Source organism: Cheilinus undulatus, linkage group 15 (genome assembly GCF_018320785.1).
Source record: "Cheilinus undulatus linkage group 15, ASM1832078v1, whole genome shotgun sequence".
Lineage (NCBI taxonomy): Eukaryota > Metazoa > Chordata > Actinopteri > Labriformes > Labridae > Cheilinus > Cheilinus undulatus.
The window spans coordinates 36,246,535-36,261,394 of record NC_054879.1 but is presented as its reverse complement, the minus strand read 5'-3'; the positions used below and the strand labels follow the sequence as shown (position 1 = coordinate 36,261,394).

General features: G+C 38.5%; 2 protein-coding genes across 4 annotated transcripts in view; both read left to right on the top strand.

The window, feature by feature from the left end:
• inpp4aa (inositol polyphosphate-4-phosphatase type I Aa) overlaps nucleotides 1-4,939 on the top strand; it is a 30,845-nt gene extending 25,906 nt beyond the window's left edge. The window contains exons 21-24 of the mRNA XM_041806420.1: nucleotides 1,084-1,181; nucleotides 1,267-1,379; nucleotides 1,454-1,608; nucleotides 2,272-4,939. Coding sequence (XP_041662354.1) covers nucleotides 1,084-1,181; nucleotides 1,267-1,379; nucleotides 1,454-1,608; nucleotides 2,272-2,404 — 499 coding nt within the window. The 3' untranslated portion in view covers nucleotides 2,405-4,939. The remainder of the gene's footprint in view (nucleotides 1-1,083; nucleotides 1,182-1,266; nucleotides 1,380-1,453; nucleotides 1,609-2,271) is intronic.
• A 1,076-nt stretch (nucleotides 4,940-6,015) lies between these two features.
• On the top strand, nucleotides 6,016-14,854 carry si:dkey-4e7.3 (uncharacterized protein LOC402865 homolog). Of its 3 annotated transcripts, none has more exons than XM_041806303.1 (7): nucleotides 6,016-6,109; nucleotides 8,617-8,708; nucleotides 8,923-9,107; nucleotides 11,653-11,832; nucleotides 11,907-12,018; nucleotides 12,437-12,573; nucleotides 14,192-14,854. In XM_041806303.1, the coding sequence occupies exons 1-7, from the start codon at nucleotides 6,048-6,050 to the stop codon at nucleotides 14,540-14,542; spliced, it is 1,119 nt and encodes a 372-aa protein (XP_041662237.1). In that variant the 5' UTR covers nucleotides 6,016-6,047; the 3' UTR covers nucleotides 14,543-14,854. The 3 variants fall into 3 exon arrangements, with proteins under 3 accessions (XP_041662237.1, XP_041662239.1, XP_041662238.1); XM_041806305.1 differs by lacking the exon at nucleotides 6,016-6,109 and adding an exon at nucleotides 6,130-6,184; XM_041806304.1 differs by lacking the exon at nucleotides 6,016-6,109 and adding an exon at nucleotides 6,263-6,364.
• Nucleotides 14,855-14,860: the final 6 nt, after the last annotated feature.

Below are 14,860 nucleotides of genomic sequence, written 5' to 3'. Positions count from 1 at the left end.
CACGAGTACGGGTAGAATGGCAATGACAGGCAGATTGGTGCAGCATTGGCAGTGTCGCAGACGTTGCACCGTACTGTTGTGGTGAAGAGGGATCTGAGCCAGAAGGCAAAGCTTTAGATTTACTGGTTGATCTTTGTTCCAACCCTCACCTATGATCATGAGTTTTAATGGCTGAAATACTGAGATTGCGGTTGAAATAAGATTCTACAGGAGAGTGTCTGGACTCAGCCTTAGATATAGGGTGAGGAGCGCAGACATTCGGAGGGATCTTGAAGTAGAGCTCCTGCTCATTCGTGTTGAAAGGAGCCAGTTGAGGTGGTGCAGGCATTTTATCAGGATGCCTCCTGGTCGCCTCACTGTGGAGGTTTTCATCCAACTGGAATGAGACCCAGGATTTTGGAGGGATTATATATCCAAGCTGAATCCCTCAGGAAGAGCTGGAATGCTGGGGAGAGGGATATGCTAGATAGATTGATGGATAAAATATGTAATGGTGTTGCAGATTTACATAATGTAGATGAGACATGTTGCATTTAAACATTGCAAAAGTGCATATGAGGTGAGGTGTTGTTTCACAGGTTATTAGCTATATACTGTATATTATCAGTAAGCTAAAAAGAGAGTGCAAATATATTTTTTTACATATTAAAACAGTGCAAAGATACATGTGAGATGAAGGTCATATTTTCTGATGCTCTGTGACTTTAGAGAGATCATCACAGTGACAGCCTGGGGGCTGAAACTGTCCCACTGTCGGGTTGTTTTGGTGTGCAGCAGTCTGTGAGGCCTGCCAGAGAGAAGGAGTTCAAACAGTTTGTGTCTGGGTCTGCAGCAATGTTACCTTCCTGTTTCCTGACCCTGGAGCCTCAGCTTAACACAGTTTTAAAGGATGAAACAGGAGAAAATTTTGAAAAAGAATGAAGAGAAAAGGTTTAAATGAATATTAGACAGAGGCAGTTTGTGATCGAACATTTAACCCCCATTTCAAACTACTATTAAGATGCATGAGTGCAACACAAGGAGCCCCTTGTGGGGTTGTGGAAACTAAGGATTTAAACTGTATTTTTTGTACTTTTTGTTCAGGTTTGGAGACACCTCACTTCAGGATGTCATCAACATGGAGAGCATGGCTCGCCTAAACTCATACTATGACCAATTTAAAGAAGTCCTGCCAGAAGACTGTGAGTTTGAACACATGCATAGTCAACCTTGAATTAGAATGATGAATGTGACTGCTCTTGAATTGTATTCATCTGCTCTCCTCAGGCCTGCCTCGCACCCGCAGCACCACCAGTCTGCCTGATCTGCTCAAACAGCTGAACCAGAACGTGAACGCCAAGAGGAGCAAGAACGTGGAGATTCTATGGCAAGCAGCTGAGGTAGGAATGCTTTTCTGTCTGAATTTAAACACTCTTATTCTCTCCTAACCGACCTATTTCTCCAAACTCTGAAGGCATGCCGCCGCTTGAATGGAGTGCGTTTCACAAGCTGTAAGAGCGCCAAAGATCGCACGGCCATGTCCCTGACCCTGGAGCAGTGTCAGATCCTGCAGCAGGAGCACGCCCTCGCCCCACAGGTCTTCTACCAGGCCTTGGACTGTATGCGCAGGTCAGCAGATCATAATGAGTGTCTCGTAGATAGTACTACAATGGTGCCAGCTAAGTGCAAATGTGCCACATTGGTCTGGAAGATTTTTGCCAAGGGATATAGCTGCAAATACTAAAAATCTGCAGGTTAAAAACACATCACAAAGTCATTTGCAAAAAGAATATGCATGCTGCAAACCAAGGAAATCCTGCATAGGACAAGAGAGAGAGTCTTTTTAGAGCACCATTCATCTAGGGCGATTATACAATAAGGAATTTTCAAGATTTTTGCACTGAAATGTCCATATACATTTTTTAAATGACTACTATTTTATATACATTTTTTTGTTGAGTCCTTACACTTCCTTGTTTGTGAAGTGATTGACCCAGAAATCTTCGTGAGTAGCTTGCAGTGCAAAACAGAAAGGGCACTTTTCTCCCTTTCCATGGGACAAGCAGGATCGATAATGGATAGATGGAGAATGGGCAATTATTTGTATGTTTTGTTAGCATCGGGCCAAGTGATGATTTTGGAGTTAGAAGTTTTTAGTGGTTTGTATCTCTTTAAGAAAATGCTTTGGGCCACTGCTGTGCCTTTGGCCACCATATAATAACCCTGAATGGAAAGCTTGTTCATATAAAGTGTGGCAAAAATATCTAATGCACTGTTTCTGTTTCTCCACAGTGAGGGCTGCAGAAGGGAAAACACCATGAAGAATGTGGGATGTCGTAAATACGCCTTTAACTCCCTGCAGCTCAAAGCCTTCCCAAAACAATATCGCCCTCCAGAGGGAACTTACGGGAAAGTGGAGACCTAAGCAGACTCTCCTAACCAAAAGACTTAATGGAATAATGATGATAGCACCACACAAACAAAAATACCAACACAAACTGGAACAACAACCCATTGTTTTGTGCTTAGTCACTATTAAGATGTCCAAGTGCCAGTGCTACTGTAGATTGTTTTATAGCGGTTTCCCCCCCTCCTCATGTACTCAATTCACACTTTTCACATCCAAAACCAGTAAAAATGTGGCTTTCTATGTTGCATTGTAGCCACTGTGCAGACCACACTGTTGGCTGTGCCAGTTGTAGCACCAGAAAGTCATTTAAACCCTTGAAAAAAGATGTGTAATCTCAGCCTTTAGACGAATGGATTGGGACATGTTTGTACTTGTCCATGCTGCTTTTGTGTTTTTTTTTTTTTTTTTTTTAATCAATTTATTTATGAGGTAATAAGGCAGTGGGTTTTCTTTATTCTTGTATTGTCAACAAATCACATGTAGAGGCCATCATTAACACAAAGAACTTGTGAAGAAGTTGGTGTTGCAAGCCTGTGCCTGAAATGGGTTGTCACTTTGTATGACAACAGCTCCATTATTGATCAAAAACGTGAATGAAAACTTTTAACATCTGTCAGTGAGCTGCACCGTAGTCCTTCCAGAAATTTTCCATTACTTTACTTCCTCTTTCCCCATGATAATGTGTAAATTTTAGCCAATTTTCCAGAGATCTTCAGAAATTACTCCATTATCTTGGTAAAAGCAGCTTTTTATATTATAAAAAAAGGAGATAAATGAGTCTAAATATTGCTAAAACATTTACATTACCCTTTATCACAATAAAACAGAGTAAAATAAAAGGTATGGATGCATACTCTTCATAGACTTTTGCCACCATTTTTTCCAGACACGTATTTATGACCCACTGAAAACTGCTCCCACTTTTGGGTCCCGTCCCACCAGTTGAGTACCACTGCTCAAGTCTCCTGTATCCCTTTATCTGACTAGACGACGCCAGATGCTAGGGGATCTGCAGGATTAAGGCTATTGTGATCGTGAACGCCTCCAGACTTGGTAAATTAGTTTAACTGTGGTTTAAAAAAAAACAAACAAAAAAACCATAACATTTTTTGCGAAGTGTAGGGGTCGTGTTCGATTTTTGAAGAAATTTTGCATACAGATCCATTTTGAACTGCCAAGTACTAACTACTGTCCATTCCCATTCACTCCTAACAGCTGTCCCCCAATTCCTGACCCCCAATGGATGTTCAGGATCATGTGATGCAAACAGCCCATAGAACGTGTTTGATGAACTCAGAATGACATCAGCTATCTGGCAACAGGAGGCTTTTGAAGCCAATCCACAGCAGTTACCATACTGAGATAATGTCTCAAACTAACTTTAGATCAACCAAGAAACAGACAAAAAAGTAGAGCTGTGAGGCAGCTGCACTGTGCTGACATGCTGGTTAGCTCATATTAGCCATGCTCCTAATTATACATAACTCGTACCTTTCTTAAAACAAAGTGGACAAGTAGTTAAAAAAATTAAGTGTTGTTCGTGTTGGGTCATTGTTTTTGGCCTTTTAATGAAATTTGTTGACAATAAAAGAATAATACTGTCATGATAAGAGCTTTGATCTGAAAGGCTACGCTACAAAGATATCTATTACCATCTCTAATTCAGCGTAGCACCAAGAGGATCCTCTTCTTTGCCTGTTATTATTTTTCTCTGGACCTAAATTGCTCTGCAGAGTGAAAGCTGTTTAACTCAAAGCACTTCTTTGATTTAATTTCAAAGCTTTTAGACTGTTCTTTATTTCCCTTCCACTGTCTCTTACTCTTTCCACGTGTCTTCTTTAATCACATTTATAATCACTGACACCACATCACTCTACAATAAGCACAGACCTTAAAGAAGTACATATCTCACACTACTCTCTAAATGCTTCTCTGATGAGCTAGAAGCATCAATGAGGATTTGATCTCAACACTTGGGCTTCAGAAGTGATTTGTCAGAATATTTATAACTCCTACATATGTTCATATATTTAAGACTATTCTCCAGGTTGTATGCAGCACTATAATGGTTTAATAGCCCTTCAAACTTGGGTTTTATTTATTAAAAGTGTATGTTTCCAGTTTTGAAGCACTCATTAAAATGTGTTCAGAATTTATCACAAATTTGGATAAAAGCTTTATCAATTTCATCTGCATGAGACCTGAAAATGCTATTGCTTTATACTGCTGGAATTGTTTACTGATGATGAAACCCATTGGAGAGGAAATAATGCATATTGCATTATTCTTCCGAGCCTCAACTACACCTTTTCTGTTCTCAGTTTACCAACTACAATGTACCTTACTGTACAGAACTTACAGAGACAGTGGATTTTATTTTGTAAATGTTATTTTGCTCAAAGGTATTTATGTTGATATGGCTGCTGTTGCCAAATGCCATTATCCATTGTTATTGAGTAAATCATGACCTTGTTATAATCAGATGTTAATGCGCACAGATTGGACGTGAAAGTGTGGGAGACGTCTGCACCCCTACAGAGGTATGAAGTAAAATTGGACAAATAAAGGCTTGTCAATAGCAAATGAGTGGGGAGAAATTGAGTACATTTATTTTGACATTATAGTTTGTAAATAGAGCAATAAAAAATGGCCCTCATAGATATGACTTTAAAAAAGCGGTTCAAAGAGAAGCAACTCATAGAAGGTCACCATGATCTTCATGCTTTTATTCCTATTTTATTCCTATTTCTTATTTTTAAAAAATTGACTTTAGTGACCCTAAATTATTCAGTTTCTAAAACAAGCTAAGATATAAAAATGGACTGTAAAACTAAAAGGACATATTGACACGGTTACCACTTAGCCTTAAAAAGTCTTATTTTTATCAGTGACATATCTTAAATTTTAGAAGGCACATTGTTTTCTATGCAATTTCAATCATTCTTTTTTGTGTATAATGCTTGTTTTCAACATATTTTACATTTACAGCAGCTTGCCCCTGTTCAGCCAATATTCCTTGACAAAAAGCCCTATTTTGCTTTTTCATAGTTAATCTGTTTATAAGCAGCTTAGCACACCCGTGTTAAAAAAAATAACACCATACAGCATATTGATAGAATAGAGGCATTAAATGTGCCAGAAATAATCAAATTTAGTTATTAATGGCCAAAAAAATATTTGCTTTGTATCATTTGACATTTCTTAAACAGTATACTTTTTTACAATTAAAACTAAAAAATGACATTCGTATCTAAAAGTAAATGAATAAATACATAAATAAATAAAACAAAACAAAAGAATATTCATGCCGAATCATAAAAACCCGCGTTTTCCTGTAGTATCCCCGGACATGACGCAATTGCCATAGATCGTTTATTGTACTGAAGAATTCTCCTTACGACAACAACTTTGTGGTCCGCTTCTTCCGGCGAAAGTCAGCCGCCCCCAGATGGAAATATGCCCAAGTCGAATTCAAGCCTCTTGCTTCGAATGGCATTTTTAAAATTCATAATTTTCCAATATTAAGTTGTAAGACCAGCCCACAAATCTCTGAAGTGTCTCTGCTTCGCTCTGTCCTAGGTCGCGATGAGGGTTTTGGTGCACACACAATACGTCAAAGTGAGACCTCTTTACATGCTCACAGTCTTAGTTTGCTCGCATGGCGGTGATAATCCGATATGTTGGATTAAAATCGCACGTTTTCTGCCGCGGTGTGGGGAGGTGAGGGGATGCAGTGCTTGCACATTTAATTGAAAAGATTCTGGATGATGTTAAATTTGACACAAACGTCCAAAGGTCAATTATTTACGTCTTTGTCAAAGCTATCGCGTTAGCTTGTGTGTGTCCTTTCCTGTTGAACGCTGCGTCTTCAGACAAGGAGGGAATGCATCATAGGAAGTTGTTAAATTATGTCGCAGATGTTAGACTGGTTTTACACAAACACCGATAGTATGTTGTCGTAACTGATGATTCAAGGTTAGTGGTAAAATTTTTATAGGAGTTAGTTTATTACGCTAAATTTATCCATTCCAGTACTGGTACAAAACAGACCACTTTTCAAATGCAATATTATATGTTTTACATGAACAACAACAGTTATCGACACGTGTTAATTTCCCTGTTAATATTTACTTACAAAACAGATGAAGTATTTTACAGATAATGTTCAAATGCTTCTACACATACATTTTATTAGAAGTACTTTAACTGTTGAAAATAGATTTCAGTTACGGAAGTAAACATTTGATACTGCTAGTGTCGTAAAAAAAAAACGAGGTAAAACTTTTATCATTTCCGATATCAGAACGATACAATCTGTTTTAATCATGTATTAGGGGAAAAAATAACTTGGAAAAAAATAATCTAAAATACATATGGTAATACATATAAACATCAATACATTTGAACAGCTGACATAAATCGAAGTATTTTTACAAAGTGGTAAGACTATAACATATTTTCGGTACTTGCATACCACATGTTAGAAACAATACAGCTCTACAAAACCTGTAAATAGTATATCTATTTCACCAGAAAACTGTTTGGGAGAATATCAGTCTTTAACTGCAAGCATTGCTTACAGTGCCTTGAAAAAGTATTCACCCCTTTGCATGTTTCACCCTTGTATTGATTTTATAAATCAATCATGGTCAATATAATTTGCCTTTTTTTTTTCTTTTTCTTTTGCTTTTTTTTTTTTTTTTTTTTTTTTTTACAAAAAAAGACCCCTTTAAATTTGATAGTGAAAACATCTCTGCAAAGTAATGCCAGTTGAGTAACCATCTGTGAAGTTAGTGATTGCACAAATATTCATCCCCTTTAAAGTGACTGACCTTACTCAGCAGAGGTCCAGTAGTAGTCTCACAATTAGTGAAAACAAGATCCCCTTAGTTCATCGAATATGTCTCAAGTGACTGAAGTATTTAGACACCTGTATCTAGGTGGTCCAGTCACTGGTTAATCAGTATTCCTGGCTACCAGTACACCATGAAGACAAAAGAACACTCCAAGCTACTCAGAGAAAAGGTTATTGAAAACTATAAGTCAGAGGATGGATATAAATAAAAAAGATTCCAAGGCACTGAGCATCATTCGGAGTTCAGTTAAAGCCATCATCAAGAAATGGAAGAAATATGGCACATATGTAAATCTGGCCATCCTCACAAACTGAGTGACCATGCAAGAAGGAGGCTAGTGAGAGAGGACATCAGACATCTATGACTTCTCTGAAGGTGTTACAAGCTTCAGCAGCAGAGATAGGAGAGACTGCACACAGCAACTGTTGCCCAGGTTCTACACCATAAGCTTTATGGGAGAGTGGCAAATAGAAAGCCACTGTTGAAGAGAAGTCATAATAATCCTGACTAGAATTCATCTAAAGGCATGTGGGAGACTCCAAGGTCAAGTGCGAGGAGGTTATTTTTTCTGGTGAGATCCAAATGGTGCTTTTTGGCCGTCGGACAAAAGACGCACCACAAGCACACCATCTTCACTGTGAAGCACTGTGGTGGCAGCATCATGCTGTGAGGCTTCTTAGCGGGTCTTGGAAGGCTTGTAAAGGTGGAGGATAAAATGAATGCAGCAAATTATATATAACCCCTGGAGAACAATCTTTTCTGTCTGCAAGAAAACTACAACTTATGAGAATTGTTTTCCAGCAAGACAACGACCTATAGTGCACAGCGAAAGCTACACAGAAATGGTTTAAAGACGAGGTGAATGATGTAGAGTAGCCGTGCCAAAGCCATTTTTTGCCAAAAAAGTCAAATTATACGATGATGATTGATTTATGAAATCAAAAAAGGGTAAACATCCAAGGGGGTAAATACATTTTTGTTGGCATTGTATGTTTTTGTGCAGCCTAGACAACATACAGGAATTTAACTGAAATTTTTTCAATGAAATAAGGAGCTACCCAATATTACTGCCCAGGACTTCTATTTTTTTGCTATATTATCAGAATATATATAAGTATTGGTAGACTTTTATTACTATCATGTAATTAGAAGTTTACATTTTTTGTTTTGATGACAAGCCTTCTGCTTAATTCTTCTCTGTCAATTACAGTTTGAATGCTTTATATAAGAGAAACTGTCTCAAGTATGTGCTTATTCCAAAGTCATTGATCTACACGGCACACATTCATTATTAACTTTTGACCTTTGTTTTAAACTCCTCCCACTCTGTCTAGTCCCCATTCAGATTTTTATGTCCCTCTTTGCTCAAAGGTTGTATGCATCTGACCATCAGTTGTTGCGGTCTGTGGGAGGAAGAGCACAAGCTTGTCAACACTTAAGCTCATCTATACAGTCAGCTACAGGTGGGTTTGACTGGTTCTGTATATATATATATGCTTCTGCTTTTTTACATTTCACTGATTTACTTTGAAGACACTTCAGCATTGCTGTCTCTTGAGGTAAAATGTTAGCTTAAGTTTACTGATTAACAAAAGGAGATTAACTTTATTCAAAGATTTATTGCAGATGATCAGTCAGGCCTGCAGCATTTTGTCCTTCATTCTGTCTGCTTTTTAGGCTCCACAATGAGGAAGGTGCTGGCAGATGTCGACTGCGGGACAGACGATGCTCAGGCCATCATGTTGGCGCTGGCCGCCCCTAATGTGGAGCTTCTTGGTGTCACATGTGTGCATGGAAACACAACAGTGGAAAATGTGTGCAAGAACACACTGCGAGTTCTACAAGCCTGCAATAAACTGGAGGTAGGTACAGCACTGATATTTATTTTATTACCTTGATTTGTTTTATTGGTGTATTTAGTTTTTTCTGATCAACATTCCCATGTTTGAGTTTAATTAATTGGAATTTTAATTGAAATTTTCTGGTATCATGTGATGTGTAAGGGTGCTTTATATACATGGTAAACAGTGGGTTTTTGTTCCTCAGGCCACATGACCTAAGGGAGGAACTTGACAAACTACCACTAAAGAGTTCAAGTGAAACATATAGAACTGAAACCAAATATTTGACATTATTCTGCCATATGAAAGCTTCTGTTGGGGGGTTTGAGCTGAGTAAAAATAGACAAAATTAACACTGATGCCCTTTTGTGACAGGGGTGTCCAAACATTTTAAACGGGGGCCACATACAGAAAAATGTAAGGCTGACAGGGACACTTTACCACCTTATGTCTATTAAAGTGTGTGAGAGCAATCCATTACAGGTTAAACTATACAACCTCAATTGCAAAAAAAAGTTGGAGCACTGTTACAAATAAGAATTAAACAGAACGCACTTAATGTCAATCTTCATAAACCCAAATTTTAACCACAATAGAACAACAACTACATATCAGATGTTTAAACTGAGACATTTGACCATTTCATTAAAAAATATTATCTTATTTTGAATTTGATAGCAGCAACACAACTAAAAAAATACAGGCAAAAAAGGTGGAAAAGTGAGTGGTACCAATGAAAAACCAGGAGCATTTTTTAACTAATTTGATTAACTGGCAACAGATTAGTCGCTTGACTGAGTATTAAAGGAGCATTTTAGAGAGGCTATCAGAAGTAAAGCTGGGCAGAGGTTCGCCAATCTGAAAAACCTCCATCTAAAAATTGTGGAACAATATCAGAGAACATTGCGACGACTTTGAATATCTTACCATCTACAGTGCATAATATCATCACAAGATTCAGAGAATCTTGTTTATTAGAACTCTGTACATGTCTGTCTTTAATGTGAAGACTACAGATAGAAATTAGCTTTATGCTAAATCTGGTGCAGCCATCTTTTTATTTTTTTAATAATCAATGACACTGCACACTGTCCTGTTAAATAAATTAAACCTTAAACCTTAATCTGGAGGAATCTTTGTGTGCAAGGGACAAGACCAAAGGTCAGTATTGGATGCTTGTGATCTTCTGGCCTTCAGGCAGCACTGCATTAAAAACACATTATTCTGTACTGGAAATTACTGCATGGGCCTGGGAACACTTCCAGAAATCATTATCTGGCAACATACTTTGTCATGCCATCGTCAAATGCAAGTTAGAGCTGTATCATGCAAAGAAGAAGCCGTTTGTGAGCACGATCCAGAAACGCTGCTGTCTGCTGTGGGCCATTTCTTATTAAAAATGGACTGAGGCTAAATGGAAAACTGTTCTGTGGTCAGATTAATCACTAATCAGAGAGACCGTTCAGCTTGTTATCATCACATAGGTCCTAAACCTGCATCTCTGATGGTATGGGGTTACATTAGTGTCTGTGGTGTGGGGAGCTTACACATCTGGAAAGACACTATCAATGCTGAAAAGTATGAAGAGGTTTTAGAGCAATGTAGGCTCCTGTCCAGACAATGTATCTTTTAAGAAGGACCTTGCATATTGCAGCAAAACATTGTTAGATCCCATACTACATGCATCTCAACAGCATCACTTTGCAGTAGAAAAGTCCTTGTGTTGATCAAAACTCCAGAAACTGGTCTCCTATTTCCTGGACGTTTCCAGACTGTTATTAAAAGAAGTGGGGATGATACACAATGGCAAACATGGCCCTGGCCATACATTTTTGAGATGAGTTGCTGTCTGTTATGTTGTGTATGTTGTTTATTATGTATTGTGAATAAAATATGGGTTTCTGAGATTTGCTAAGCATTGCATTCCATAGTTGATTACATTTTTTAGCGCCCCATTTTTTTTTGGAATTGAGATTGTACTTGAATATGTTAAAAGAGAAGAACAGCCTTCATCATGGGTTTCCATGAATGGCTAACAGGGCAAGCTAGCCAATCATTGTGTGGTATTTTTGGAGTGGCCAATCAGATTTTAGGGGCGCCTAGTCAGTCTTCCCTGGAGTCATCTCTGGCCAGGGGTGATACTGAGTATTCAGCGCTAGTACTGATAGCTATTATTAGTGGGTCATGCATGCCAACAATCCCGTTTTCCTTTAGGCTACTTCTGTTTTTTTCATGTCTCTAAGGAAACATCCGTAGTTTTCACAGTCCTAATATAAATGGACTTACTCATATACACACATTCATACATTTAGAACATTTCTTTTAGCAAGCAAAAGTTGCCAGATCCTGTATAAATTACAAAAAAGACTGGAGCCCCTAAATAAACCTCTTTTAAAGATAGCACAGCTGTGTAGTTTGCAGTTTTCAGTACAAAGTGATCCCAAAATCTGACCATGGAAGAGTTTCTGTTGTGACATGGTGTGCATAGCCATATCAACTTTGAACAGCTAAAAAAAAGTTTCTTAATTGAGTGTTTCTATGTTCTCTTTTTCTTTTCTGGTTCCAGATCCCAGTGTTTAAAGGAGCTGCTAAGCCCATCCTTGGAAACACAATCAGTGCAGGACACTTCCACGGTCTGGATGGCCTGGGAGACGCTCCTGACCCCAATGCTCCCAGTCTGGACCTGGTTCAGAAGGAGGGCGCTGTGTCAGCTATGATCAGGATCATCAATGAGAACCCAGGAGAGGTGAGAAGGAGGACAAAGCTCTCTCTCTTTCTCTTTGTGCTTGTTCATATAACAAGTCTGAGTGTTTTCTCCAGGTGGCTCTTGTCGCCACGGCACCGCTTACCAACCTGGCTCTGGCTGTGAAGTTGGATCCATCTCTTCCCAGCAAACTGCGAGGGCTTTACATCATGGGAGGCAACACTGAATGTCAGTAATATTGTCAAACTAGAAAATTTAAATGAGTAGCTGACTTCTCTGATGCCAGTATGACAGATGCATTCAAATTACTTGCCTTAAACCTTGTTTGTAGTTTTGTCAGCATGATAAGTACTTGGGTATTTCGATGCCACATGTTTTAGAATAATAGGATATCCACTCTCTTGACCTTTAATTGTATCAAAAAGTTCAGAACATTATCATAGCTTTAGAATTTCAGTCCTTTTTTGTCCTTTTATCAGCTCATAAAGATGTAGAAGTTACATTCATGTCTTTTAATAACAGATAAAGATCAGAGGAGATGACATTGTCCAGACTGCATAAAGACTTTAAATTCTAGTATTGTGTCAACCCTACTGTCCTTATTGAATCCAGGTGTTCAGTAAGATTCTGCTTTTTGCCCCTTCAGCTCGAGGAAACACCACTGTGTGTGCTGAGTTCAATTTTGCTGCTGACCCAGAAGCCGCGTACATTGTGCTGAACGAGTACAATTGTCCCACTTACCTGGCCTGCTGGGAGTTCACCTGCCACAGCAAACTGTCCTGGGTAAGGCCTCCACTTACACATTTTAACACAGATGGTGCTTTCACAAGTATTCTTAGATTTATGGGGTAACTTACATGTGTGAGTGTAAATGGCTGAATGCTTCACCCCATCTTCATGTGCAAGTTTTCCTGCCAGCCTCTAGGAACATTCCAGCGTGAAGTTGGATTGAGATGATGTGTGAATGCAGCAGGAAATATTGAGGAAAAATCAGTAAGCAAGTGACAGGCGTGGTCTTTGGGGATGTAAAGAGGCAGCTTCATTATGTTCTCTGCTCTTTAGCCATACAGCAAATATGTTGTACTACACATAGCATTGATAAAAAGGCAAAGTCATCAGGGGATCGTGGTTCACCCACCAATTTTAAGTTGTCTTTTTTACATCATGATCTGCCTCCTGACATCCCACCTTTAGTTTGAACTTGTCTTAAGGTGTAGACACCCATAGAGATTATGTCTTAATACATCCATATATTGTCTGATGAATCAGTTTTACTGGAAGGCTTTTTTGTCTATTTATTACTTTTATTTGTGTCAAAAAAAGAAAAAAGCTGAATACAACACTGCATGTACAGTGCTGTGAAAAAGTATATGCCCCTTTTCTGATTCCTGATTTTTTTTGCATTTTTATCACACATAAATGTTTTGGATCATCAAACCAATTTTAATATCTCACAAAGACAACCCAAGTAAATACAAAATGCAGTTTCTAAATGATGATTTTATTTATTAAGGGGAAAAAAATCAAAACATATCTGGCCCTATGTGAAAAAGTAAGCCCCCTCCCCTTGTTAAATCATGAGTTCACTGTGATTAACCACAGTTCTTGGAAAGCTGAATTCAGTTTCACTGGCTACACCCAGGCCTTATTACTGCCAGATTTGTTGAATCAAGAAATCACTTAAATAGAAGCTGTCAGACAAAGTGAAGTAGGCTACAAGATCTCAAAAAGAAAAAATCCGAACAAATTCAAGAACAAATGAGAAACAACGTGACTGAAATCTATCCGTCTGGAAAAGGTAACAAAGCCATTTCCAGGGCTTTGGGACTCCAGCGATCCACAGTCAGAGCCATTATCCGCAAATGGACAAGACTGGAAACAGTGGTGGTCCTTCCCAGGAGTGGTCGGCCAACCAAAATGACTCCAAGAGTGGATCCAGGAGGTCACAAAAAAAACCCAAAATGACATCCTTTCAAAGTACTGTTCATGACTCAACCATAAGAAAGACATGGGGCAAAAATGGCATCATGGCCAAAACCACTGCTGACAAAAAAAAAGAACACAAAGGCTTGCCTCACATTTGCCAAGAAACATCTTGATGATCCCCAAGACTTTTGGAGAAATTTTCTGTTGACTGACAAGACAAAAGTTGAACTTTTGTGAAGGTTTGATGATCAGAAATATGTGTGATAAATATGGAACAAAATCAGGAATCAGAAAGGGGGCAAATACTTTTTCAAGGCACTGTAGAAAAATAATCTTCTCTTCCTTAATTAAGGTTGCATTGCTAACACAAAAAATTTCTGCCTGTAAAAATCTTAAATAGGAAATGTTAATTGCTCCTGCTTTGTTCATGTGTCTTTACTGTGAGTTTTGTGTGCATGCATCTTTGCCTTGACAGGACTTTTGCGATGCCTGGTTAGCTCAGAACACCGTCAAAGCTCGCTTTATGGAAAGGATCTTCCGCCACAGCATCAAGGCTTCACAAAGCGAGAAAATCGAGAAAGAGTTTGTCGCTGGCTCTGGTTTTGTTTCCTGTGACTCGTATGCCATGGCAGCTGCTGTGGATGATTCGTTCATCCTGGAGAGCGACGAGTATCCGGTCAGCGTGGAGCTGACAGGCACTCATACCCGAGGCATGATGATAGTAGATACTGTGGGGTTCATAAAGAAGACCACAAAAAAGGCTTTCATCATGAAGAAGGTAGATATGAAGAAGTTTGAGGAGATGATGATGGCTGCTTTAAAATAACAGAACATGCTGAAGAGATGCAATATAGCAACTTTGTACTGTACCATCTATTGTTTTTGGCTGAATATTTGTGGTTCTTTAATCCTACAGAATCATTTTCCCATTTGTTTTTTACATAAGACAAAAAAGTGAAGTAACTGACAGGAAATAGTAGAAATAAAGACTAACTTTGACACTGTGATATAAATACCAGTGACAGACCTCATACTGCACATGCATTTCTCAACTGTATAACAGAAACCGTTTTTATCTGAGAAATGTCCTGATGTTTTTTGTACTTTAATGGCACCTCATTAAATGTAATACAAAGGGTTTTAT